The sequence below is a fragment of the Thermochaetoides thermophila genome (genome assembly GCF_000221225.1).
Source record: "Thermochaetoides thermophila DSM 1495 unplaced genomic scaffold scf7180000011806, whole genome shotgun sequence".
NCBI classification, from domain to species: Eukaryota; Fungi; Ascomycota; class Sordariomycetes; order Sordariales; family Chaetomiaceae; genus Thermochaetoides; species Thermochaetoides thermophila.
The window spans coordinates 2524120-2536176 of NW_006383023.1; the positions used below are offsets into that span (position 1 = coordinate 2524120).

The window sequence follows — 12057 nt, forward strand, 5'->3', positions numbered from 1 at the left end:
CAGCACGCGAGCACGCAAGCACGCAAGATGCACAAGCCGTCCAGCATGCCAACCTGGCCACGCCCCGGTTTCCAATTCGAGATAACGAGACGACGCCTGCGCCAATCACCCTCTCACGCTGGCCGTGATCCCGTCATGTCGTGTAGTTTTGATGTAGCCGTCTTGCGTGAAATGCCGGTGCCGCGACGATGCACTCGCTTCGAGCGGCCGTTGCAATGAGAGTGTACGGAAACGGGAATAGGGGATATGATGAGAGTGATGGTGAATTGAAGGGAAATGACAACATCAGCTGGCATATATGGTAACTGTCATGAGATGCCATCTGAGGAAATCATAAAAAATTTCACATGAGGAGGGATTCCAGAATGACAACAGAACACTACTCACCAGGCAAGCTGAAGTCGAACTGGCCGGAGAAATCGCTCAGCAGAGGATCAGTAGGCGTAACATTCTCCTCAGTAATCGGCGACTGCGTGGTTGTCACCTCGGGTTTAACGGGCGGCGCCTGGTAGTCGGTGTGCTGACCAGAGTCGAAATCGAAGAACTGAGTATTGGTGAAAAGAGCCAGGTCCTTGGCAAGGTCCTCATCTGTGATGTACGTCTCCTCAACCACCGGCTCCTGGACGTTAAGGTTGCGCAGATAGTTCGAGACGTTGACTCGCCCGTACGACATTTTGGCGATTGTCTGCCTTTGAAATTCCCCCGGGGATCCGTCTAAAAAAAATTGACTGCTAAAGTCGATTGACGATACGGGTGCGACCCGAGCGCTCAGTCGAGTCACCGGTCAGCTGGTGATGCACGGGCGCGGGGTCGATGCTGTTGGCGATGCTTGCGTTCGGTGTTGAGATAGCTCTCCGTCTGCGTTTGGGAGCCAGACTGAGATATGGAAATGAGTCGGTCCCTGGGCGATGTCGGCCTCTGTGTGGGTTTGACGGGACTGGAGAGGCACAAGGACAAAGACACTCCGCCAGACGGGGATGAAGTGCCTTCACTCGGCTGTTCTTTTACCTCAGGCGGGGTTATCCTGACAAAGCGCGGTGAAGGCCCGTTAGGATGCTGAATCTGGACCGCGAGTCAGGAACGGGGCCGGCCTGAAACAAAGAGCCTCAGCAGGACTCGTTCAGGTGCAAGGGCCGTTGAAGGCCGCTGTCGGTGTTTGGCGATGGAAGGGGTTGGTGATGGTCACCGTGACGGTGATGATGGAGCGAGCTGGCGCTGAGTTGTTGAAAAGAATCCAACAGGTGAGGTGCATTCAAGAAGAGGGGACACAGCTGCAGATGAGGGAGCGCCAGCAGCCCTTTTCCTCGCTAAAGCTACCACCGAACTCACCCAAGCTAGTGGAGTTGCAAAAGCTTCTCTACGGGATCGGAACCGTCTCGCGTGGTGTGCTCGCTGGTGCACTTCCCGCAGCCGACACTTTTTTGCTGGCGGGTAGGCCTCTACAAAGCGGTACCTATTAGTCACAACGAGCTGGATCCCACGCCGTCGGTAAAACCACTTTCTGCCCTCCCGTCTGGAACTGGCCAATCCCACGCGCAGAAGCGGACTACTGACCAATCAGATGGCTTAAATCATGCAGATGCATTTTTATCACCACGCTTCTTTACCAATTGACCACTCCAGTGAAGCCAGGCTGCTATCCACCATGGTTGGGAAGGTTAAACCTTGGGACAACTGCTATGAATACAAAGAACTGCCCTGCTCATCTCGATCTTGCCTCCACGGCAGATCTGAGAAAGCTCTTTTTCTCTAATTCCGAAGGACACCGTTGTCACTTGACACATCACCCGCTCTGTGGGCCCCAGAAAGCCATGCTCTGAAAGCATATTTGCCACGCGGCCTCGGAATCACGGCGGTCTTGACCGTCGGCGTTGGATTGTCGAATAGCGCATGTTGGCAGTGATTCCAATAGCGCTGTACGCTCGGTGTTTCAGTGGCAGCGAACGAATTGGCTGGACCCGAGACGGGAAAACGGGAAGACAATAATGCGAGCAGCGAGACCCACGCCGACGTCGGGGCCACAGTGTGTTCCATAGCGCATCACCGCAACATCGCTTCGCTGTGGCAGGGCTGTGACAGTGGAGTCTTTTTTAGTGTAATCAGACGCTCGAATGCTGTCTGCAGGAAACCTCACGTCCGGCACTTCAAAACCATGACCAGAAGAGCTTTTATCATCAGTCTGATTCAGAGCCCCAGAGAGCACCTAACATGACGTGCATCAGCCTCCACCGTCTGCTTTCGGTAGCCTGCTTGCCGTGAGGGGTCGGCAGGATGGAGGAATCTCGGGTCAAAGTTCACATGTTGATGCATCCAGATCCAGGCGGAAGCGGGAAGAAAAAGTGGGGTTTAGGGCGCGGCGTGGGGTTTTGTTACACAGAGCCAACCACTGACCCCAGCGTTCAGCCAGCTCCCGCCCACACGTGCCTCCGATGCCAGAATGTGGGTTTGTCAGCAAGTCTCCCGGTCTGCCCCGGTGCCAAGCCGGTCTTGGCCTGAAAGCTTGGACTCTTCTCGGACTCTGCCGTCCATTGGCTGTGGGGTTCAGGGTTAGGGTTTCTGTTGGCTTAAGGAACAGCCATTTATCCAAGGGTTAGGGCTAAGGCCATGGCCAAAATTTCACGTGGGGACGCGAGCAACAGTGACGACACGCGACGCGGCGTCAACACAGCGACATTGACGACAGCCCGCCACAGGCGAACAATGGGCCGTCGTAGGCCCCAAAGGGACTTGTTTTGACACGATGCCTCGCCTTTCAATTCCCACGACGGCGCGCCTGCCGTCGTCACTGCGCGTCGACCCAACCAATCCTGCAGTACACAAAATCCTGGGCCGACTCTCACGCCCCTCCCTCCTCTCTGTTGTCCTGGACTGGCTGCATGAGGATAACCTCCATCTTGCCATGCCCTTCTTGCGCCGACCATACCAAGGCGAAGACTACTACGATGAGGATGAGCCTTCAGACGACGAAGACGATGAGTTCGCAGACGATTTCTATCCCCCCGCCCGCTCCCCCGCCGCCCTGCGCGAGCTCTACATCTCGCTGCAAGCTCGCAAGGGCTCCAAGCGCGAGGTACTCGATCGCATATTAGACGGCGACTGGCGTCACGGCCTGACGCTGTACCAGCTGGCCATGGCCGACCTACAGTACATGCATGACCACCCGACATCACAGCGCTGGGCTGCGTACAAGGTTGTACCGCTCAAGCTCCAACAAGATCAGGATGGGGAACAACAGCTGAAGGCAGATAATGAGTCATTGAGCATTCCGCGGTTTCATCCTTCAACCTTTCTAAGGAACCTGCAGGCCCAGGTTCTGCCGGATGTGAAGGCGCATTATACGTTTGAGCCGCACCGGACGCTACCGGTGCTGTTGCTGAGGATATTTGTTATTGATTCGCCGTATAATACATCGCTTAGTCTACAGCATGGAGGGATGAGTGCTACGACGTTTGATTCGTCACGGACGATCTACATTGCCTTCCCTCATGCCGCGCCATACGTCTACCTCTCTAGTCCTCAGGCCACAACTGTCGATCCAATTCAGAAGCCTGGGCCGGGACCAGGAGTGGGCGAATCAAAGTCCTTGGTGTCCCTGCTCCTCGAGGGTCTGCCAAAGGCCCTCTCCCGCCCACTACAGCGTCAGCGTGTAACCCTCCAATCCACAGGTTTAATCACTCGCAACCTAGAAGAGCTCGTCGAGCGGCGAGGACCGGGGAGAACAAACTTCGCTGGTGGCGGCTGGAGCTGGTACGCAGATGAGATGAAAGGACGCGACCAAAAAAGGGAAACGCCGCTAGACCTGGTGCTGCCGAGTCCCCCAGACTCGGAAGACGTCGAGGGTGCGGATGAGCAGAGAGAGGGGAGGGAGAAGCGGATAAAGATTAAAGCACCACTTGAGGAACAGGAAGAGGAGGCGCGCAGAAGAGCTAAGAGGGTTGCGCAAGCGCGGTTTGGGAATACAGCGAAGATGAGGGATGGGAAGGGCGTTGAGAGGGTGGATGTTGTGATTGATGATCCATTCCCTCAAGGCGACGGGGATGAGAACGAAGAGTGGAGGCCGAAAGTGCGGCTTACTTTCCATGGACCGCATGTCTTTGCTGGTATTCGACAACTGATCGAATGCGGCATCGTAGATGGAGAACGTATGCCAGGATGGATGACCGGTGAGGAGGGTGTGACAATCGGGGCAGTAAGGCATGGGAGGATAAGGGGTCATAAGGGGTCAGGTGTTTAGGCTAGGCGCGTGTGACTGCTGTAAGCATGAGATATTATGACTTGTAATGATATACCCCGGGTATTGATTGGAATGAAATGAGAATTTTTAAAGGCAACATCTATCAAACACACTTCTCTGCATGTTCTATGAAGATGAGTCTATGTCCAAAATTACTCCTTCAGTCCAAACACCTTGACCGTATTCGCCCACGACGCTTCGCAAACCTCCTCTAACGACACCCCCTTAATGGCAGCAATAATTTTCGCCACACGTTCAATCATGCATGGCTCATTGCGCCCCTTGACCATAGCACCCTCCTCCCACTTCTCCTTCTTAACCGTCTTAAACCTCTCCGGAACTTCAGGCTCCTTCTTTTGATTTTTCTTCCCCTGTTGCTTCTGCTTTTCAGGCTCAACTGCCTGCGTAGTCGCCGCTCCACAAGGAGTAGCAGCAGCAGCCGTCTTCTCCCACTCAACCAGATACTTCCACCCCTCATGACTAGGCCTAACCTCACACCACGGCCCGTCCGTCTCAATCATTAACCGGTCCAGCGCGACCTCCTTCACCACAGCACAGTTCTCTGCCGTCTTGAAGCTGCACCCATTGATACCGATGTATAGCCCTAGGTCCATCAGCTCCTTCATTTCCTCAACTGTGCCCGTGAAACTGTGCACCACGCCGCCTTTCTCAAGTTTCTCGAGCTTCTCGCCAAAGGCCTCCTTCAGTAAGCGAACAAAATCAGCGTGTGCGGCGCGGGAGTGAAGGAAAAGCGGTAGCTGGGGAGAAAGTGATGCCGCGAGCTGGAGTTGAACTCGGAAGGAATGGAGTTGCACCTCCTTGGAGCAGTAATGCAGACGGTCATAGTCGAGGCCGAATTCGCCGAAGGCGACAAGGTCGCCCGGGTTGTTGGCGCGAGACTCGTTAATGAGGGTGGTCAGGTCGGCAATGATGCGTTCGCTGCGTTCCTGGCACACGCCGCCGTCGCTGCCGTCTTGGATGGGTTTGGTCGGGTCTGGGTCGCATTGGGGCGTGTGCTCGGCTTCGCCTTCCGACTCGCTCTCGTCGTGGTGCTTGTGGTGGCCGCGGCTGAAGATCGAGCTGCTGCAGGGGTGGATGCCGGCTGTGGCGTAAACGGTGCCGGCTGGGGAGGTCAATATGATGATGTTTAGAAGGAGATCCAGGGGCAGGACGTACGAAACTCCCTGCAGAGCTTCAGGGCATCCCGTGTGCTCTTGAAAGATGAGCCCGTCACGATGAGCTTTGTGCATCCGACCTCGATGGCGCGGTCTACTACGCCCTTGAGGTCGTCGGGGTGTTTTTGCTTGCCGTGGTAGCGGCCACGGAAGATGGGGTCGGCAAGGTTGATGCCGATCTGGACCGATTAGTGAGGGGAGAGAAACTAAAGCGAGAGACATACTGAGAGGGGCTCACATCAATGTATCTAGGCCTGTAAGCAGGAAGGGAAGGGGCAAGATCAGCCTGACTGGCGCTCTCTGAAACGGTTTGACTTGTCTCTGCCATTTTGAATGTTGTAGTTGTGAGTGGTCTCAGGTGAAGAGGGGCTGATGTGGCCGGAACCGCGAGTGAGGCCAATGCAAGTCGAGAAATGGCTTGCAGTGGGAATGGACGTTTCATAGCCGCCCGTCACTATTCTGCCGTTTTATAAGATACGCTCCGGCATCGCCAACAGCCTGACTCACTCCTGTCACTCACCCTTTCATATGTAGTTGGCCCTCAAGTGAAGATGCTGCGTTTGTGAAACGGCCGTCCTCACATCAGCCTTGGGCCCTGGCACTGTGGCACTGTGCGCTCCGCCCTGAACCCTTGCAGACGCGAACTGGGCCAGGGGTCTTCTTGGCATCCAACGCCGTAGCCCCACTCTCCTTGCTGATTATGTAAGTGGGCGATACGGGAGACGCATGCACCATCAGTGGGTATTGACCGCGTGTCGACGCTGTATTCGCTGCCCAGCACAGGTGTAGAATAAATGAGATAGATCAACAATTCGATTCACTCGTCCAACAATGTTTGTTCACCCAGATAATTGGCTCTTAGGTAAGCAGCCAAGGCCAGTGAAGAGTCCGAAAGGGTGGGCCTTGGCGGAGCATGTGGCCCAAGCGTATGTATGTTGTTTAATAGGCGGGGCATCTCGACGCGTGCCGCCAGAATTTTGGCGCGTCGACGCGGTCCACAGCGCCCCCAGCTTAAAAGACTCTCTGCACAGGGTCTGCGGCTCGCTGCTTCCTCCCTCCTCTCCTCCTCTCCTCCTCAAGACCTCCATCTCATCCTTCCCCTCCATCACGCGTCATCTCTTCCTCCAGGCCGATACGGGCTATCTGGAGTTGGAGCTAGACTTAGACGACACCCAGAGCAGCTGAACACTCGTCTATTTTCTGGATACCCAACACCTTCTTTTCTCTTCGTTATCGTCACTTTCCCCTCAATTACCCGGCCCCACCCACTCACTAAACTCCTAGCCATCCGACGCCATGTACGTCAGGAAGCGTGGTATGTAGACAGAAAAGGATCCCAAAAACAAACCAAGCTCCTCGTGCTGATACCCTCCAGACGGGCGCCAGGAGCGCGTCCAATTCGACAAAATCACGGCCCGCGTCTCGCGTCTGTGCTATGGTCTTGACATGAACCATGTCGACCCCGTGGCCATCACACAGAAGGTTATTGCGGGTGTCTACCCGGGCGTCACCACCGCCCAGCTCGACGATCTGGTGAGTAACAGTATGCGGCCTCGAAGAAAGGGGCCCAGCTAATTATTCCCAGGCTGCCGAGACTGCCGCTTACATGACGGTCACCCACCCCGACTACGCCGTCCTGGCTGCCCGTATCGCCGTGTCGAACCTCCATAAGCAAACAAAGAAGCAGTGGTCGGCCGTCATCCATGACCTGTACCACTACGTCAACCCCAAGAACGGCAAGCCGTGCCCCATGATCTCCAAGGAGACATACGAGTGTGTTATGCGCCACAAGGATGAGTTCGACTCGGCCATTGTCTACGACCGTGACTTCAACTACCAGTACTTCGGCTTTAAGACCCTTGAGAGGTCCTACCTGCTCAAGATCGATGGCAAGATCGTCGAGCGTCCTCAGCACATGATCATGCGCGTGGCTGTTGGCATCTGGGGCGACAATGTCGAGAGGGTCATCGAGACGTACAACCTCATGTCCATGAAGTTCTTCACCCATGCCTCGCCGACCCTGTTCAATGCCGGCACTCCTCAGCCCCAGCTCTCGTCCTGCTTCCTCGTGGACATGAAGGAGGACAGCATTGAGGGTATCTACGACACCTTGAAGACTTGCGCCATGATCTCGAAGATGGCCGGCGGCATCGGTCTTAACATCCACCGTATCCGTGCTACCGGTTCCTACATCGCCGGTACCAACGGCACCTCCAACGGCATCATTCCCATGCTGCGCGTCTTCAACAACACCGCCCGCTACGTCGACCAGGGTGGTAACAAGCGCCCTGGCGCCTTCGCCATCTACCTTGAGCCCTGGCATGCTGATGTCTTCGAGTTCCTCGACCTGCGCAAGAACCACGGCAAGGAGGAGGTCCGCGCTCGTGACCTGTTCCTGGCCCTCTGGATTCCCGATCTGTTCATGAAGCGCGTCGAGAAGAACCAGGACTGGACCCTCATGTGCCCCAACGAATGCCCTGGTCTTGCTGACTGCTACGGCGAGGAGTTCGAGGCTCTCTACGAGAAATACGAGCGGGAAGGCCGTGGTCGCAGGACCGTCAAGGCCCAGAAGCTCTGGTACCACATCCTCGAGGCCCAGGTCGAGACGGGCAACCCCTTCATGCTCTACAAGGACCACTGCAACAGGAAGAGCAACCAGAAGAACCTCGGCACCATCCGCTGCTCGAACCTGTGCACGGAGATCATTGAGTACTGCGCTCCGGATGAGGTTGCCGTCTGCAACTTGGCGTCTCTCGCCCTGCCTGCCTTCGTTGACTACAACGAGGGTCGTTATGACTTCCAGAAGCTGCACGAGGTCACTCAGGTCGTCGTGCGCAACCTGAACCGTATTATTGATATCAACCACTACCCCGTCCCCGAAGCCCGCAAGAGCAACTTGCGCCATCGCCCCATTGGTGTTGGTGTCCAGGGTCTAGCTGATGCCTTCCTTGCGCTGCGCATGCCTTTCGAATCCCCTGAGGCTCGTGAGCTCAACAAGCAGATCTTCGAGACCATTTACCACGCCGCTCTCACTGCCTCGTGCGACATTGCTAAGGAGGAGGGTCCCTATGAGACGTATGAGGGCTCTCCCGTCTCTCAGGGCATCCTCCAGTACGATATGTGGGGTGTCACCCCCAGCCCGCTCTGGGACTGGGAGTCACTCAAGGCTAAGATCAAGAAGTACGGTGTGCGCAATAGCTTGCTGGTTGCTCCTATGCCGACTGCCTCGACATCCCAGATTCTGGGCAACAACGAGTGCTTCGAGCCCTACACCTCCAACATCTACCAGCGCCGTGTCCTGGCCGGCGAGTTCCAGGTTGTCAACCCGTGGCTGCTCAAGGATCTCGTTGAGCTTGGCCTGTGGTCTGACAACATGAAGAACCGCATCATCGCCGAGGGCGGCTCCATCCAAAACATTCCCAACATCCCCGCCGACATCAAGGCACTCTACAAGACTGTCTGGGAGATCTCCCAGAAGACCATCGTCCAGATGGCCGCTGACCGCGGTGCCTTCATCGACCAGTCACAGTCGCTCAACATCCACATGCGCGAGCCCACTATGGGCAAAATTACCAGCATGCACTTCACCGGCTGGAAGCTCGGTCTCAAGACCGGCATGTACTACCTGCGCACCCAGGCCGCCGCGCAGCCCATCCAGTTCACCGTCGACCAGGAGGCCCTGCGCGTCCAGGACACCACCACCGCCAAGCCTGTGTCGGGCCTGCCCAGGAAGCGTGCCCCGCCCAACCCTAGCTTCGTGTCCTCCCCCAGCGCCATCCCCCGCACCCTGGCCTACCGCCCGGCCGAGACTGCTGCTGCAGCCGATGGCTCTGCCACCGCCGGCACGGCTACGCCTACTACCCCGACCAGCAGCATCTCGCGCCCCGTCAGCTCGCCTAACAAGCCGCCGGCTTTTAAGGCGGACATGCCCGAGGGCGATAGCCCTAAGGCGCTGCCGACCGAGCCGGCGGATAAGCCTAAGTTGGAGGAGATCAGCTCGCCTGGGCTGGATGGCAAGAAAGAGAGCCAGGCGGAGGATAATGAGGATGAGAGCAAGGAGAGGGAGATGGATATCTATTCGGAGGCTGTTCTTGCTTGTGAGTGTCTTCATTGCGACTTGGGATGAGGGCGTGACGTGAGTGCTGACGATTTTTTTTGTGATACAGGCAGCATTGAGAACCCTGAGGCCTGCCTCATGTGCAGCGGTTAGAACGGTCAATTTGGTGAATGGACACGATGCGGAGGACTCACCTCACCGAGGTGGGCGTGTTTGTTGTGAATGATGGGTAGAGTCAGATGGGTACACCTGTGGGTGGCATGTGTGATGTGGTTGACGACGGTCGGAAGGCAAAGTAGGGGTGGAGTAATAATGGGTATGGATGGATGGTTTGGCTGGTTTGGCTTAAGTCTTTTTACTGTTATCTTGTTGGCTTGATGTTTTGGCAGATCACTAGTACCCCATTACGCATGGTTATGGTAGTTATGTCCTTGTACAGCTCTGGGTGTGGGATGAGGGTGAAGTTATGAGAAGTGATGTAGCGTAGCAGGCTACGAAGATGAGTATGATGACACTGGACTTGTTGAGATGGTTGGAACCAACTCCTCGCCGACCAAGTTATTGGGCTAACGTCGTGATGGACTACGTACTGCTCTACGTAAGCGTCTGACCTGCCTTCAACTGTTGCTACACAGATCGTGGAAGCCAGTGCCTGTTGCTCAGCCAAATAGAAGCACAGTTGTTCGGTCTGACACAAAGTATAGGTAGTCTCCGACTCGGTAGTAGTCGCTGCTGTGCTTGGTAGGGATAGGCCACATGGCATAGGGATATAGGAGAAAGTTGGAATTGGTGGATGTCATGCAAGTGTACATCTTATGCTGTGCTTTGGAGTTGGTGATAGTTTGCTGGGGGGGGGGTTTCTCCTAGAGTTGGGCAGGGAAACTGAGAGAGCTTGCTAAGCTCTCTCCCCCATGAAGCTAAAACAGAGAAGTTGGTGAAAGTGAATGAGGGGGGATCTAGAACTACGATCCCTTAGTTAATACCAACCTGCCAGCTGTCAAGCATCGCAGCCACCCGAACCATGATTGTCTTCAATGCTGTCCCTGCAGCTGTCTGTCTGCACAGCATCATGTCAGGGCCAGCCCCTTTATCTCATGCCCTCGTGTTGTGTACCCCGAAAGCCCGACCACCTAGATCATCCTACCTTGATCTCGGGTATTACAAGCAGGTTTCCTACCGGTATTCTCTTTACCTCCCTTAGCGTCGCAACATGACTCCGAGAGGCATCTCGGTGCTAAGCTGCACAACCCCCAATCTGCCACACGACAACCAAACGGATGGTACGACAGCAATAATTACGAGGCGTGCAATACGTTAGACTGTGCAACCAGTCTGAGGCGTTCGAAACGCGCGGTTTGTGATCTGGAAGCGTGGCACAGGCAAGGCAGATTGCGGGAGGTAAGTTGCAAGAAGGGAACCCCGGGGTAACAGTGGCATTTTTTTTGAAGGATGTACTCTTGTCCGCTCTTTCAGTTGTCTACAAACAGGATGGTGTTGCTCTTCCATTCTCCTGTGCTATGTCCATCGTGAATATTGTCGGGAAGGACTGCAGATGCAATTCCCCGAGCCTGACGCAGGAACCGGTGATGGGATGGGCCTGACCGAGGACGTCGACCTGACTATCTGCCCAAGTAAAAGGGTCATTCTTCACTGCTTCTGGATTGATAGATTGTACCGTCATCGAGGTCGGTTACCCAGCGGCCATACCGGCTAGATAAGATCCGACGTCGGCGTGGCAGAGCCAAGCTTCGCGGCCGCTCGATCAGACGCACACCAAGCTCTACCACTAGTTCCGAGTAGTGGAGCCGACAGGACCAGCTAGACCTCGAAGGCTGGAGTGCCAGGGATTCGGCAGATCATCCGGGAATCGCTGCAGGCAGGTTGGCGGGAGGGAGTGAGGTTGCTACGATGGGCAAAGTTGGTGATGTCATCGATGGGTTGAGGTTGCTCTCTGAGCCAGGCGACCCAGATAGCCACTGCCGTGGTTTTGAGTCGCTGTTGACTTCGTTTCTTTACTAGTCCTTGCTTGATCTCACAAGCAACAACTGATTACCAACAAGACGATGGTTCTGCGGTTTGAATCGCATCTGGATGGCCCGGTCATCCAGCTGCGCCAGGGTCTTGGCGAGCGAGGTTCATCCCTGCCGTTTTTGGCACAGGCACAGGGGGTGCAGCCAATCAGAGGAGACGATCTCAAAACCCTTGCTGGGATGTTGAACGTCTGCTCCTCGCCGCGCCAACGGTTCTTCAGACCAGATCTCGCCGTGAAACCGCTCAAAAGGTTGAAGAAAAATGGCAATCTCAGCTGTGGGCGCTCAGACAGATAGATAGACGCGGGCTGCAACTTTGCCTTCTGCAAACTCTGCTAGCTCGAAGTGGAGTCGTCCTTGGTTGGATCTGGACAGAGTTTCGTCTGACGTCGAACACGTCCCACGTCCAGGAGGAAACAAACCATCTTCGAGGCTGCTGTGTCCTTGAAATGGCAAGACTTCGCGAGAAGTCAGAGTTGCTTGTTTAGAATATGGATTCCGTTCAAGATTGCATCCTAACAGGCTACTTCAGTTGGCTCCCTCTTCAGCACGGACTTGGAG

General features: G+C 55.5%; 5 protein-coding genes across 5 annotated transcripts; 3 read left to right on the plus strand and 2 right to left on the minus strand.

Moving 5' to 3' along the window:
• Positions 1–113: 113 nt before the first annotated feature.
• On the minus strand, positions 114–673 carry CTHT_0007040 (uncharacterized protein; the record flags this gene model as incomplete). The annotated part of the gene is made up of 2 exons (XM_006691172.1): positions 114–289; positions 388–673. The coding sequence occupies 2 exons, from the start codon at positions 671–673 to the stop codon at positions 114–116; spliced, it is 462 nt and encodes a 153-aa protein (XP_006691235.1).
• Positions 674–2740: 2067 nt separating this feature from the next.
• On the plus strand, positions 2741–4234 carry CTHT_0007050 (uncharacterized protein; the record flags this gene model as incomplete). Its single annotated transcript, XM_006691173.1, has 1 exon — positions 2741–4234. The coding sequence occupies one exon, from the start codon at positions 2741–2743 to the stop codon at positions 4232–4234; it is 1494 nt and encodes a 497-aa protein (XP_006691236.1).
• Positions 4235–4386: 152 nt separating this feature from the next.
• Positions 4387–5737, minus strand: CTHT_0007060 (endodeoxyribonuclease-like protein; the record flags this gene model as incomplete). The annotated part of the gene is made up of 3 exons (XM_006691174.1): positions 4387–5357; positions 5411–5588; positions 5648–5737. 3 exons carry the CDS (start codon positions 5735–5737, stop codon positions 4387–4389), a joined length of 1239 nt encoding a protein of 412 aa, XP_006691237.1.
• A 503-nt stretch (positions 5738–6240) lies between these two features.
• CTHT_0007070 (uncharacterized protein) lies at positions 6241–6594 on the plus strand (the record flags this gene model as incomplete). Its single annotated transcript, XM_006691175.1, has 2 exons — positions 6241–6271; positions 6356–6594. The coding sequence occupies 2 exons, from the start codon at positions 6241–6243 to the stop codon at positions 6592–6594; spliced, it is 270 nt and encodes an 89-aa protein (XP_006691238.1).
• Positions 6595–6705: 111 nt separating this feature from the next.
• On the plus strand, positions 6706–9619 carry CTHT_0007080 (uncharacterized protein; the record flags this gene model as incomplete). The annotated part of the gene is made up of 4 exons (XM_006691176.1): positions 6706–6724; positions 6785–6942; positions 6995–9506; positions 9576–9619. The coding sequence occupies 4 exons, from the start codon at positions 6706–6708 to the stop codon at positions 9617–9619; spliced, it is 2733 nt and encodes a 910-aa protein (XP_006691239.1).
• Between the last annotated feature and the right edge of the window lie 2438 nt (positions 9620–12057).